Source organism: Desmodus rotundus, chromosome 8, assembly GCF_022682495.2.
Source record: "Desmodus rotundus isolate HL8 chromosome 8, HLdesRot8A.1, whole genome shotgun sequence".
In the NCBI taxonomy this organism is placed as follows: Eukaryota; Metazoa; Chordata; class Mammalia; order Chiroptera; family Phyllostomidae; genus Desmodus; species Desmodus rotundus.
The window spans coordinates 105,124,806-105,138,756 of record NC_071394.1 but is presented as its reverse complement, the minus strand read 5'-3'; the positions used below and the strand labels follow the sequence as shown (position 1 = coordinate 105,138,756).

The following is a 13,951-nucleotide window of genomic DNA, read 5'->3' as shown; positions in this document are numbered from 1 at the left end:
TTTTATTCTCAAAACATGTACAGCCAAGTGGTAAATATATATGTATGCTCTGTCTTACCTTTATCAGAGTGCAAGCCCAGGGAACAAGGCTGAAAAGCTCCTGCAGGAGCAGGCTAAGGGATCATAGGTGTCAGAGGAGTGTCCTGGGCGCCCAGGCCACCTATAGTGAAGCGTGGCATTCTAAGAGAAGCAGCACATGCCAAAGAAAGAACCGGTGAAACAGCCCAACACGCTCAGGCAGAAGGAGTGAGCTGGAGGAGAAGCAGGAGGCGAAACTGCAGAGATGAGTGGAGACTGTGCACCTAGGAGTTCTCATTCTACCCTGAAGGCTTTGGGAGACTGCTGAAGAGTTCCAAACAGGCACGGCAGCTCCGTTTTGGGAGCCGTTACTCCTACAGAGGCTGGATGGGTGGGTTAAGGGCCAAGGCCAGTTAAGCAGTTCCAAAGGCAACGGGACAAAAGATGGCAGCCAGCAAGAGGACCGTGATGGGTCGAAGTTTCCAGGTCAGTCAACACAGCAGGTTTTCATACAGGGGGAACGTTTACAGTTTTGTATACCTCGCCCTCACGTTATTTCCCCATTAAAAACATAGCGCTTACCACCACCAAAGGGGACATCGAGTGGAAAGGCCTTCATGCTTGAGGACCAAAGGGCCAGAAAGAAGTGTGTCCTAAACTCCAAAGGGATGTTTCTCCTTCTGTTATAGGTATCATTCTCATTAGCCTGTGAAAGATTTTCTGGGACCATTTCTTCATCTGGAAAACAAACATGCCCTCCTCCCTTTCCCCACCCCCCACCAAAGACCCCCCCAACTTCTTTGATCTTCTCTAGTTAGCTCTCCATGTCCCTTCACAGTGAAACTCTCAACAGCGCTGACAATAGCAGGACCCCCACCTTCCCACCTTGTGCTCCGATCTCCACTTGCTCTGATCCCTCCTAGTTTTGTCAATACCCGCCATGAGGCCCAGCCCCACACAGGCTTCATTTTCCACTCCAGGACATTTTCTTCCCTGGGCTTCCACAACACCTCACTCTCCTGTTTTGGTTATTGCTTTTGCCAACTGCAGTGGCTTCTTCTCAGTCTTTTTTGGTGTCTCTTCTCCCTTTACTAGACCATTAAATGCTGGAGTGCTCAGGGCTCTGTCCTAGGACCTCCTCTCCGTCTACACCACCTCCTGAAGCAAGTTCATCCAGTACCATGGCTTTCCATACAGTCTATAGGTTACACTCCTATACTGGTATGTTCAATGAGACCGCCTCCCTGAGCTACAGACTCTTATCTACCGAAAATTGCCATTTCGTTGACCAATTGGCAACTCAAACAGCCTACAACCAATTACTGATCTTTCTGCCATAGTAAAATCCTGTTCCTCCCTGAATTTTTTTCTATCTCACTATGTAGTCTGGCCATACAACCAGAAGAAGCTCAAGCCCCAGACAAACCAGTCAGCCCTGATCCCTCTCTTTCCTTCTCCACCCCATCCCCGACATCTCATGGATTCAGGTCCTGCCTGTTATATTCAAAACTGATCTCCAATCTGCTCCTTCCAATCTCCCACACCACTATCTTTCCTTTCCTAAACTATGCAACAGCTTCTTAGAAGTCTCATTACTTTCATCTTTGTCTCCCAACAATGCAATCTTCACTTTGGCATAATCTTTTTTAAATGATAAATCAGACCATGTTAATCAATCCCTTACTGAAAAATAATCCTTGAATGAAATTCCACTGTGTATAGAAAAAAATATATAAATGTATCCATGGCTTGCAAGGCCTGCTGTCTGTCCGTGCCCCCCAGCAGTCACAGGGAGCCCTCCCTTCCCTAACTGCACTCTAGCCCCACCGACCTCTGTTCTCTTCTGCTAGCAGCAGCTGCTGGAGGGTAAACAGGAAGGGCTGAGCCTGGAGGCCAGCTTGTTCCTGCTTTGAGACCTCTGCAAATACCCTTTTCATAGCTGCCTTCTTGTCATTCAGGTCTCTGCTCAAATGCCACCTGCTTCAAGAAGCCTGACTAAATAGTACATCTAAAGTTATTCCCTACGACACCATTCTATATTTTTTTCAGAGCACTTACCAAAATCTTATGTTCATTATCTGCTTCTTCTAACGAGAATATAAGACCCAGAAAGGGAAGAACCTCATCTGCCTCGTTCCCTGCATATCTTGAGAGCCAAATATACAGTGGGCACTCAATACATACATATTGAATAAACAGCCCAATCCTCCTTGCTTCTACAAATAAAATATTCTTATAATAGGGGTGTTAGAGGAAAGGACAGAATCCAATACAGCTCTGGGTGACTAGAGCCAGCTTATAATACCACATCAGTGCTCTGTCAATTTGTTCTTTCCTATAGGAATAACGTTTTCTGCAAAGTGTGCTCAGTAACATTCACAATCTACAACAAAACAACTGGATGAAGACCAGCCATGAAAATCTTATGACTGCTCTTTTCTCCCCATGTCAATGGCTCCAAGTAGCTCAGCAAGAAAAATCTGTTTAAACTCTTGAAACACCTACTATAAAACAAATATACCTAATAAAACAGCTCACAAACACAAAACGATAAGGTCAGAGGTACCACGCCTGCCAGATAACGGAGAGCATCTCTTACTACTTGCTAACTGGGGACAGAAGTCAGATGTCAGTGTTTTTTTCTTTTGAACTGACCTTGTACATAGAACTGTGATTTCTAAACAACATGCTAACCTGAACACAAAAAGAGAATGCACTGAATGTTGGACGGGATGTTGTGTAGAATCCATAGTGAGTGCTAAACCATACTGGCTGGCTGAATGCCTTCGAAAGGTTGCAGGCTGTGAACGAAAACATCTGCAACGTACGAACAGCTCAAGGAGCTTTTTAAAAACCAGCCATTTGGGAAGCCGAGTACTTCATAAAATCAAAGAACCAGTGTTAATAAACAGCCCATAGAAAAACCATGGTCTTGGCCTGCTCCTGGCAGAGCATGTACTGTGTGAGCTGTTTTTCCAGATGTGCTAATTCATAAAGCTTCTTTAACAACAGCAAAAGCCTCCAGCTGCTACGCACTCTCCCTTGTACATCTATGAGGATGGGAGCAGAGCGAGGCACCCTCAGGCCTAACTATCGAGGAGGCCCATTCAACCCTGCACTAGGCCCAGTATCAATATAACCAAGCACCACTACACACACATCCCTAATTTAACAGTTCTGGAAAAAAGTTTCAGTGCTGTAATACTTCTTCATAATCATGATTCCAACTGTTTATTAGAACCTGGAGGCTGAGCAGAGTTAGCTGTAACCGCATTAAGGACTGCGGGCCTGAGAGAAACACGCGTGAAACGAAACACGGTATCTTATCTGTTGCATGGTCAAAGATTCACCAGACAGAACCAATCATTGATCAGGAACGGTCTTTTCAATGCTGCCATAACATAAAACAAATCCTTTAATTTTTTGAGTGTTTTAAAAGACAATTTTATACTTAAGCCAGCCTTGGAGATAAGCACAATACTTGCCAGTTTCCATTTTTTAACTCACAACAGCTCGAGCCCCCGCTCCGCACAGCACTACTGTAGGTGCATTAAAAGGGATTCTTAAACTTAGAACATGACTGCACTTTCTGAAGTGGTATTATCACCTTTTCCAGAGAGTAAAAATAAATAAATCACTATTCTTCACTACTGACCCGCACCCAAGCCCACTTCTGGTTCATGGAAAAGCTAATTTCTGCCAATTCAAGATGTTTCAATGAACTCAACTCCTATTTCCTCAAAAATGAAAAAGCAGAACTCCTTTTCATTAAAAAATTAAAAAATAAACAATATTCCACGAAAGGGTTGTTTGTTTCTAATAAGTATTTTTTAATTTCTTTTTTTCCCATTCTAGCTTTTAAGTTTTCTTTCTCCAATATTGCCTTTTCCTGTAGAACGCAAACCAGACAACTTTTTATGCTGTTTTTCTTTTCTTAAGAAAAAGGACGGCATCTCAAAGACCAACCATTCCCAACACTAGTGATAAATATTTTAAAAACTTTAAAGGTGAATAACCTACATTACCTTGATGAAGACAAAAAATAAAAAGCAATCGGCACCAAGATAGCTATTCCAAGTGTTTAAACAATTTTAAAAACTGTTTATTTATTTTGTAAGAATGTAGCCCTAGTCCAAAGTTACTATGTTTTAAAAATTTTTGGCCAAAAAATTTACAAAAACCTTTTCAGTTCAACCTAATAAAAGTGATATCTAGAAAATATTCCATATTATTAAGTCTGTCTTAAAAAGTTCAGATTCTAAAGCATTCCTAAGGCACGGTGTTCTGGAAGACAAATGTGCTTTTGCTGGCGTGGCGTGGCGTGGCGTGGTGTGGTGGATGAAGCCTCCAAGACCAGCTCCCAGTGAGTCCTGACAGGCACCTTCCGCCTGGATGCTGTGGGACTGTGAAAGGACAGTCACACATAGGCCCCCAGGGCCGCGTGGAACTCTGTGAGACACTGTACCAGCTGCTGGAACTTGGGCCTCTCCTCTGGATCTAAGGCCCAGCAGCAAGCCATCACAGCAAATCTGCAGAGTGACAAAAACAGGACATTTGGCTAGTGACAATACAGTACTCTGAACTTCTTAGTCAATTTGATGCCAGTTATGTTTTCTGTCTACATGTGGGTGTGGAAGAGGATGACATATTAAAAATCAGTCAATATCACTATCTGTTGGCACGCCTAAAATGAAAAGAAGCTAAAATGAGTTATCTGGATTTTACATGTGGATTTCAATTCTTCATGAGAGCACATCAAAATACATCAGCAAATACAGGGGGAGTGGGGGAGGGGTTGTCAAGGAACATGTATGAAGGACAAATGGACAAAGCCAAAGGGGGGTAAGATCAAGGGTGGGAGGTGGGGATGGCTGGTGGGGGGAGTGGTAGAGGAAAAACGGTGACAACTGTACTTCAACAACAACAAAAAAGAGAGAGGGAAAAAAATATATCAGCAAATGCAGAGATTTCATGTAAATACCTCTGTTATCCTGTACTTAAGTTCTCAGAGAAAGAAGGTGGAGGAAGAAAAAGCTTTATTAAGCTCTAAGAACCTTGGATCCACAGTAAAGTCAGTGCAAAAGAAAAGCTGTCACCTTTTTATGGTGTAGAGACCTTCAGGGGATTCCAGAACCGAGGCCATACTCACCTATGCACCCTGACCAGTGCCCTGCCCACCTCACTCCCATTAGGTGGGAAGACTGGCTACGTCATGAAAGCAGGAAACAGGAACTATCTCATGTGCCAGCCCAAAACATCTTCCTTGTATATCAACCGACGCCAACTGGCGCGGCAAGATGACGACGAGAAAGGCTTTATATAACTCAGTATGTTCTTAAGGCTCTATAAATAAAAGCCAGCCCTCACTGTACACAGAATAACCCACATAACATTAAGCATTTTCTTACTTTACATTAGTCTCTTGGGTTAGATTACCAGGGGTATCAAACTCATTTTCACCAGGGGCCCCATCAGCCTCGCAGTTGCCTTCAAAGGGCCAAATATAATTTTAGGACTTTATAAATGTGACTACTCCGTAACAGTTAAGTGAGAGCTCAGTGCTGCGGCCGGGTAGAAACAAGGTGCCAGGCTGGATAAAACAAGGTGGAGGGCCGGATTCGGCCCGCGGGCCTTGTGTTTGCCACCTGTGGATTAAGCACTATAAATTTGAGATGCAAAAAGTCCTCGTGCCAGATGCAGTAAAGAGTGAACGACTCTGGCTGACTTTGTGGTTCTCTAGGAGAGTCTAATTCAAGTCCAAAAATCATTATTTTCAAAAGGGAAGTCTCTGGACACCTGCTCTTTTCCTTTTATCCCAACACTGGAAAAAGAATGCAACCCAGATCTTCAAGCTCAGAAAAACTTACAGTTCATCAGGACAGTTGATAGGCTGGGCTATTCGGTAACCATCTTTCAGGTACGCAGCCATCTCAAAGGGGTCGATGTCCACATAGGGCGTCTGGCCCAGCGTCATGAGCTCCCACAGCGTCACACCGAAGGCCCACTGAGGAGGAGAGCAGCAACACAGGAGGGCATATTTAAAACAACTGTCAGAGTGCGGCAGCCCATGGCCAGGTATGGACCAAAAATAGATCAACCAATCTTAAAGAATGCAAAATATTATCTACAAAAACAAATCAACAACCCCCAGTTTATCTTGCTGGGAGAGTAAGCATTTTATTCTATTTTATTTTTTAATATTATTATTATTTAGTCCTCACGTGAGGATATGTTCAGTGATTTTAGAGGGAGAGGAAAAGAGGGAGAGAGAAACATTGATGGGAGAGAGAGACATCAACTGGTTGCCTCCCATACACTCTGTGGCTGGGGTCTGAACCTGCAACCTAGGTACGTGTCCTGACTAGGGACTGAACCTGCAACCTTTTGGTGTACGGGACGATGCTCCAACCAACTGAGCCACCTAGCCAGGACGAGAAGAAAGCATTTTAATGAATGCATCCTTTAATGAGAATACTGTTAATGTATATTCTAAGATAATTAGATCCATTGGAAAGAACTTTTTACTGTTGATTATTAGTTTTTACTGTTGATTTGGGGCCCCCACTACTCAAAACTATTATTGATTTTCCTAATATGAAAATTTGTTACTTAAATACTGTAGCTCATATGCACAATTGAGAAATGGAAAATGAATATAATTTTACCCTAATTGGAGGGAAAAGCATCCTGAACAAGTGAAATATGTAAATTATGTAAAATATAAGATATCATGGAATTTTACTGTATGCAAATAATTTAACGGGTGAAGTATCCTCAGAAAATATCTTCCAACCTTGAGTAAGAGCTCGGATTTATTTAAAAGCAACATGTGAACTCCTGGCAGAACAGAAACCATGAGCAGCAGTGCTCATTCCTGGTCCTCCCTGGCTCCCCTGGCTCCCGGGGAGTGTATGGAGGGCAGGCTGCATGTCTGCACAGAGCTGCTGCCACGTGTGAAGCCCAAGGTCAGAAAGGAGGCTGCCTGTGCACCATGGTATCATGTTCAGGAATCCTTTCAAGGTCTAGACATTTTGCAGCCTCTATCTCACTTCCCTTTCACAACAAACCTGTGAGAACCACTGACTGCCAGATTTGACAGGGGAGGAAACTGCGGTTCAGAGAAGTAACTTGCCCCCCAAATTTTTGAGGGAGTGAAAGAGAAAAAAATAGAAAAAAAGAAAAGGAAAAACACACAAGGCAAAAACAAGTCTGTTTACAAAATCTAAGCAGGGTGCATTAACTTTTGTTTCTATTTTTCAGTAACAACATAATCCCAAAATACTCTCTCAAATATACAGATTTTTTTGGAAGTCTTATATTAATGAACAATATAGTTTTGCTCATTAGTATAAGTTTTATTTTTTATAATCTATGTAAACAAAAAAACAATGGAATGATATCTTACAGAATATTTTAAGAACTGCTAATGGAGAATACTATATCAAACCAAAACATACTTCAACAATGAAAGCCAAATTCAGTTTTCAGACAAACCGAAGCTGAGAGAATGTCGCCAGACCTATACTGCAAGACATATGAGAGCAATTCTTCACACGGAAAGAAAAGACACCAGGTGGAAATCTGGACCTACACAAAGAATGAGTAGTTCTGAAAACATATGCGTAACAACTAGGTATTTTTTCCTCATGTAAAAATGTCCTAGATTGTTTAAAGCAAAACTAGCAACAATATATTGTGGGGTTTATAATACAGGGCAAAGTACAATGTATGCCCACAATAGCACTAAGGATGGAAGGGGATACGTAGAAATATTATATGTACGCTGCTCGTGTTAAATATGAAGTGGCATAACACTGTTTGAAGCAGAAGGTCTATACTGGAAACCTAGAGCACGTTTCCCAACCTCAGCCATACTGATGCTGAGGGATAGGTAATTCTTTACTGGGAGGGGTTTTGTGCGTTGCAGGATGTTTAGCAGCATCCCTGGCCTCTACCCACCAGATGCCCCAAGTTGTGATAACTGAAAATGCCTCCAGATATTGCCAAATGTCCCTTGGCAAGGGTGGGAGTGGTTTGGGGTGGAGGGTAAATTGCTCCCAGTTGAGAACCACTAAGGTAGACCAATCAAAAAAATAAAAAGATACAAATTACCAATGATCAGGAATGAAAGTGAAAATGTCATTACAAATCCTATAGACATCAAAAAATATTATGAACTCAGCTTTATGCTAATAAATTTAATAACTTTGATAGACAAATTCCCTGAAATGTACAAATTACCAAAACCAACACAAGAGCAAACAGAAAATCTTTATAGCCCTACAGCTATTAAAGAAATTGAGTTCATAATTAAAAAATCTTTCCACAAAAAACTCTGCATCCCAACAGTCTCACTGGGTGAATGCTATCAAACTTGAAAGAAAAAAATAATACAAATCTGTATTAGTTTCCTAGTGCTGCCACAACGAATTCCCACAAACTGGGTGCCTTACCCAACAGAGTTTATGTTCTCACAGTTCTGCAGGCTAGAAGTCCGAGATGGAGGGGTCCGCAGGGCTCTGCCCCTCTGTAGCCTGTGGGAGTAGCCTTCCTCGCCCATTCCTAGCTGCGGGTGGCTTGTTGGCGATCCTTGGCGTTATTTGCTTTGCAATATGTCAATCTCTGTCTCTGTTCCACATGACATTCTCCCCTCAAATGTCGTGTCCGTGTCTTTTATAAGGATACTAGTCGTACTGGATACTAGTCATAAAGTCCACCCTACATGAGTATGACTTCATTTTAACATTTTATCTGCAAAAACCCTATTTCCAAATAAGGTCACATTCTGAGATTCTAAGGGTTAGGACTTCAATCTATTTTGTAGAGTTTGCGAGGGTGGGGCATAAAATTCAATCCACAACACAACCCTACAGGAACTCTCTGGGAAGGTGGAACACTTCACAACCCATTCTGAAGCCAACATTACCCTAAATACCAAAACCAAAGAGTTCAGCCTTTTGGAACTTAGTATCTTTTTCATTAACAGTGACCATGAGGGAGGAACAACACTTTTGGTGGGGGGTAGGAGGGGGCGGCAGGGAACAGATGGAGATGGATGTGTAGATTTTAAATCTCCAGACACAGAGCCACTGGAATTTCCCTTAGACTTACTGGTTTAAAAGGGAAACCTTCTATTCCACTTAAACATGACAAAATGATGCCCATTAATAAAAGTTAAAGGACACTGTGTGCTTACATACAGGCATTTGTCTACCTTAATACCTGACTCTCCATGAACTTTTAGTATTGACAGTGAACGGTACCTGTAATGCTTAATTCTTTAAATAGTGGCCAATTTCCTTAGGGAAGGTAGTTCACTATACAGAACAGAGCCCCAAGAAGTGAAACTGGCTGGAAGGAGTTTCCCACCCCTTCTTCAGGAGATGAGATGGGTCTGTTGTGTTCACTGACTGTGGCAGCAGCTGTGGGAATGGAATAATCAATCCAGACCAGACTTTGGAGGAAGAAACGCTCGCTGGGAAGCGGTAGCAAATGGACACTTCCACTTTGCAATGGGGAATAACTCCATCCACTGCCAAGGCGGGGGCGTTTCAACAACTTCAGACTGTAAGGGACTTTCGCAGTCGTGCTGGTGGTTTCTGAGAGCTGGAGTGTACCCAGGTACCCCGTAACAGTACAATGAGCATAGGCTGACTTTAAAAAATGACTTCCTTCACATTGTTCTGTCCACATTATTGTCGCTGAGCATTCATCTAAGGTTCTCGGATTAAAAACTGCAGTGCTAATAAACACCAAATAAAACCACAGGGTACACTGCGGTTTCATTTCCTTAAACGCCAACAAGTGATTAATTACATGTTGGCTCACCAACCCTTTAAAAAAAAATCAAGACCAATTCCACACGGATGATTTGTGGAAAACTTGCTTTCTCATGTCTTCTGATAACTGAACCATTTAGGCGGACTTATTCTATAATTTCCTTTTGTTTGACGTCATTGGAAAGGGAGCGATAAGAAGGTCAAGTTGTTTTTTCCAGAGTTTTATAAAAGGCTGCTGCTACTATTAGATAGAAGGGTCTCAAGGTCTGGGCCATTCTTACTAAGTGCTATTCTTCCTAAATATTAAAATGCAGCAGAGTATTTTGCAGATGGAGCTATAAACAGGATGAGCTGACAGGAACTCAACCAGATAAGAACAGCCAATTACAAAGGATAAATCAACACGTAATGCACCGTATAGTGTATATAAGCAATGGCTAAGGCTCTCTGCAGAGAGGCACAGCTTTGGATATGAATCCCATCTTCTTTACTTGCTGCAAGTAAATAAAACTACCTTGCAAAAACCAGGAACCCCTTGAGTTGGGTAAGACTATGTCTATTTAAAGAACATTTAGAAAATAACAAACTCTATCATCTTACTCTTCTTCTCCCAGCTTGTGTTATTGTGTAGCTTTTTAATATATAGTATATAAGGCATTTTTGCACTAAAATATTCTGATGTGTCTTGTCAAAAACCATATAAATAAATTTCTTTTTTATTCTATAATGTAATGTTAACTAATATTGGGGGTATTAAGAGATTTCCACTCTGCTACTTCAGAACTTATAATGCAAGGCTGACCTCAGTATACTATATACGATGAGAAAAAATTTTTTCCAATTCCCAATTATTTCACCTGGCCACAGTAACAGCATAATTTCTGCTAATACTAAATACCTAACAACCCTTTCTCATGGAAACGGGTTCAGATCACCAAAGTGCAATTAACTGAATCTGGGCCAAGCGCTTTCCAAGCTTGACTGATGAGAAGAATCATCTGGGGCGTTTGTTTAACATACAGATTCCCGAGTCCTATCCTAAAAGTTCGGAAGCCTGGAAGACAGTATTTCTAACAAGAGTCCTAGCTGTGTCTTCAGATCCAGCAAGGAACTGGTCTTACATATGTTAGCAGAGGTGGTCAGCAAGCAAAGACAGTTTTTATGTGTATTGTAGTTTGGCTGACATACAGTGAACGGCACATAAAGTGCTCGATTTGGTAAGTTCTGACATGTATACACCCTGAAACCACTGTCAAAATCAATACACATACCGTCACCTCCAAAAGATTCTTCCTGCTCTAATCCTTTCCTCCCACCCCTACCACCCCGAGTAACCGTCTGCTCTCTGTCATTACAGATTAGTTTTTATTCTCTAGAATTATATACAAAGGGAATAATTCAAACTGTACTTTTTTTTCCCCTAGCTTCTTTCACTCAGAATAACATTTATCCATGGTGTACGTATAATGTTTCATCAGTTCTTCCCTGTCCATTGCATGAATATAGCAATTTGTTTACCCATTTACCTGTTGATGGACATCTGAGTAATTTCCAGGTTCGGCTACTAAAAATAAAGCTGCTATGAACATTTGCATATAAGTACTGGTAAGGACGTATGTTTTCATTTACCTACCAGTACGATGACTGTATATGTTTAACTTTTTAAAAAACTGCCAAACTGCTTCTGGCCAAGATGGAGGCGTAGGTGGATCGGTTTCACTTCCTCTCATAACCAGAAGAAGGATAACAACCAATTAAAAAAAAAAAAAAAACCAGAACTGCCAGGAAGTCAAGCTGTATGGGAGTCCAACAACCAAGGAGTTAAAGAAGCCAAATTCATCCAGACTGGTAGGAGGGGCAGAGATGGGCAGCCAGGCAGCCGGCGGGGTGGTCCCACTTTCACGTTTGGATAAACCAGGAGGAACAACAACTGGGAAGAGAGACAGACCCACTGACCCAGGGTTCCAGCGTGGGGAAACTAAAGCCTCAAAACCTTTGGCTGTAAAAATCTCTGGGGGTTGCAGTGGTGGGACAAACTGCCAGTCTGACAGGAGAGTCCACTGGAGGGGCCCACAGGGTCCTAGAGTGTACACAAGCCCACCCACCTGGGAATCAGCACCAGGGCAGCACCTGGAAGGGTGCAACTTGCTTGTGGGAAGCAGGGAGAGTGAATGAAGGTGGGGCGAGAGCCAAGCAAGTGGCATTGTTCCCTCTCTGACCCCTCCTGCACATACAGCTCCACAACACAGGAAAGCGGGTTGCCCTGCTCTGGCGAATACCTAAGGCTCCGCCCCTTACAATGTAACAGGTGTGCTGAGAGAAAGAAATATGTCCCAAATGAAAGGACAGATCAAAACCCCAGAAGAAAAAACAAAAGGAGAAAAAAAGCCCCCAAAAACTCCAGAAGAAGAACTAAGTGACTAGGAGATAGCCATTTTATCAGATGCAGAGTTCAAAACACTGGTAATCAGGATGCTCACAGAACTGATTGAGTACACTATAAAATAAAGAAAGAAGTGAAGGCTATCAAAGTGAAAAAGGGAGGGGGAGCGGGGAGAACAGGGGAAAAGGTACAGGGAATAAGAATCATAATTGGTAGGTACAAAATAGACAGGGGGAGTTTAAGAATCGTATATGAAATGGAGAGGACAAAGAACTTATATGTACGACCCATGGACATGAACTAAGGGGAGGGGAATGCTGGAGGAAATGGGGGTACCACACAGAGGGGGATAAAGGGGAGAAAAAATGGTACAACCGTAATAGCACAATCAATAAGATATACTTAGAAAAAAAAAGCAAGCAAGCACCAGAGGAACAATGGACTGCCAAACCTCAAGAAGACCTGAAAGTCATCTTTTGAAAACAATGACTTACAGTCTTTTCATTACTTTTTGTTTAACCCCATGTTATAAAGAACTTGTTCCTCTCGAATGAGATGAAAATATTTAGATATATTTGGCAAAAATTTCTAAACATCTCTGAATTTTGTCTTGCAGGAGAAGTTATGTTGAACATACGTTCAGTGCATGTCTTACAGGTGTTTGCACTTCCCTGGAAAGCCTTCAAAACTATACTTTAAGCAAATATGAAAATAACCTACCCTGATATTTGTAAATTGGGGACCTATGGTAACTCTGAAGGACAGGGAAGTGTTTTCCTTAAAAGTCACTAAAGCAGCCCCAGCTGAAGAGTGTGAAAGTTTTGTCAGCTGTGCTAAAAACTGTCTTGTGCTTTATCATAGCTTGTTGTTGCATACAATGTGCCCCCGTATGTGGATCTGCAACTAAACGAATTCCTAAGCCCCCTACCAGAAGGTCTAGTGCTAAGATACATGCTCAACAGTATACAGAATAAGTACTTTGATATGAAACTGATCTCAAATAAGATAGTTTAAATTTACAGTGGGGGAATGATGGGGGACTCAAATGTTGGAAAAAAATTTTAGTTTCAGGTAATAGCTAATAAGCTTAGTAATCAATGTATGTAAAAAGCTATTGTTTCAGGAACTGAAGGTATGACCCACCTTGACTCCGGAAGACCACAAGCAGTTATACCTTTGTGCCCCAGGAGGACTGCAAGCCATCAAGATGGCATCAGAGGCATTGTACTCCAGGGTGAGACGCCCAGGACACAGATAAAGACCACCGCCCAAGGCACAGATGAGAGAATGCTGCAGCTTTTATCTGATTAACTTTTCCCCTGAATTCCAAACCTCTTACCTACACTTTTCTTCTCCTTATAAAAAAGGTCGGCTTAAAATGTAATTTAAGATGGACTGTTAGGGTACAAACTTGCCATCTTCTCAGATCACCATTCAGAAACTTTATGAATAAAGCACCCATAAAGATTCAAAAAAAATTTGCCAAACTATTTCCCAAAGTCAATGTACCATATTAGGTTTCCACCAGGAAGTACCAGGTAAAGAGAGTCCTGTCTTTCAGCATTAAGTATGATTTTAGTTATAAGTTTTAGGTTTAGCAGATGCCCTTTATCAGATGAGGAAGTTGTCTTCCATTCCTAGACTGCTAGCAACTTTTATTAGTAATGAGTTTTTAATTTTCTTTTAATACTTTTCTGTATAAGATGATTTTTTAAAAAGATTTTATTTAATTATTTTTAGAGAGAGGTGATGGGAGGGAGAAAGAGTGAGA

The 13,951-nt window shown here is 41.8% G+C and overlaps 1 protein-coding gene across 3 annotated transcripts in view; it reads right to left on the bottom strand.

The window, feature by feature from the left end:
* Positions 1-4,087: 4,087 nt before the first annotated feature.
* The window catches only part of RYK (receptor like tyrosine kinase), an 88,594-nt gene continuing 78,730 nt past the window's right edge, over positions 4,088-13,951 (bottom strand). For all 3 annotated transcript variants that reach the window (XM_053929715.1, XM_053929714.1, XM_053929716.1), the window contains 2 exons: positions 5,886-6,022; positions 4,088-4,547 (listed from right to left, as the gene is read on the bottom strand). In XM_053929715.1, the coding sequence (XP_053785690.1) occupies positions 4,436-4,547; positions 5,886-6,022 (249 nt within the window). In that variant the 3' untranslated portion in view covers positions 4,088-4,435. The remainder of the gene's footprint in view (positions 4,548-5,885; positions 6,023-13,951) is intronic.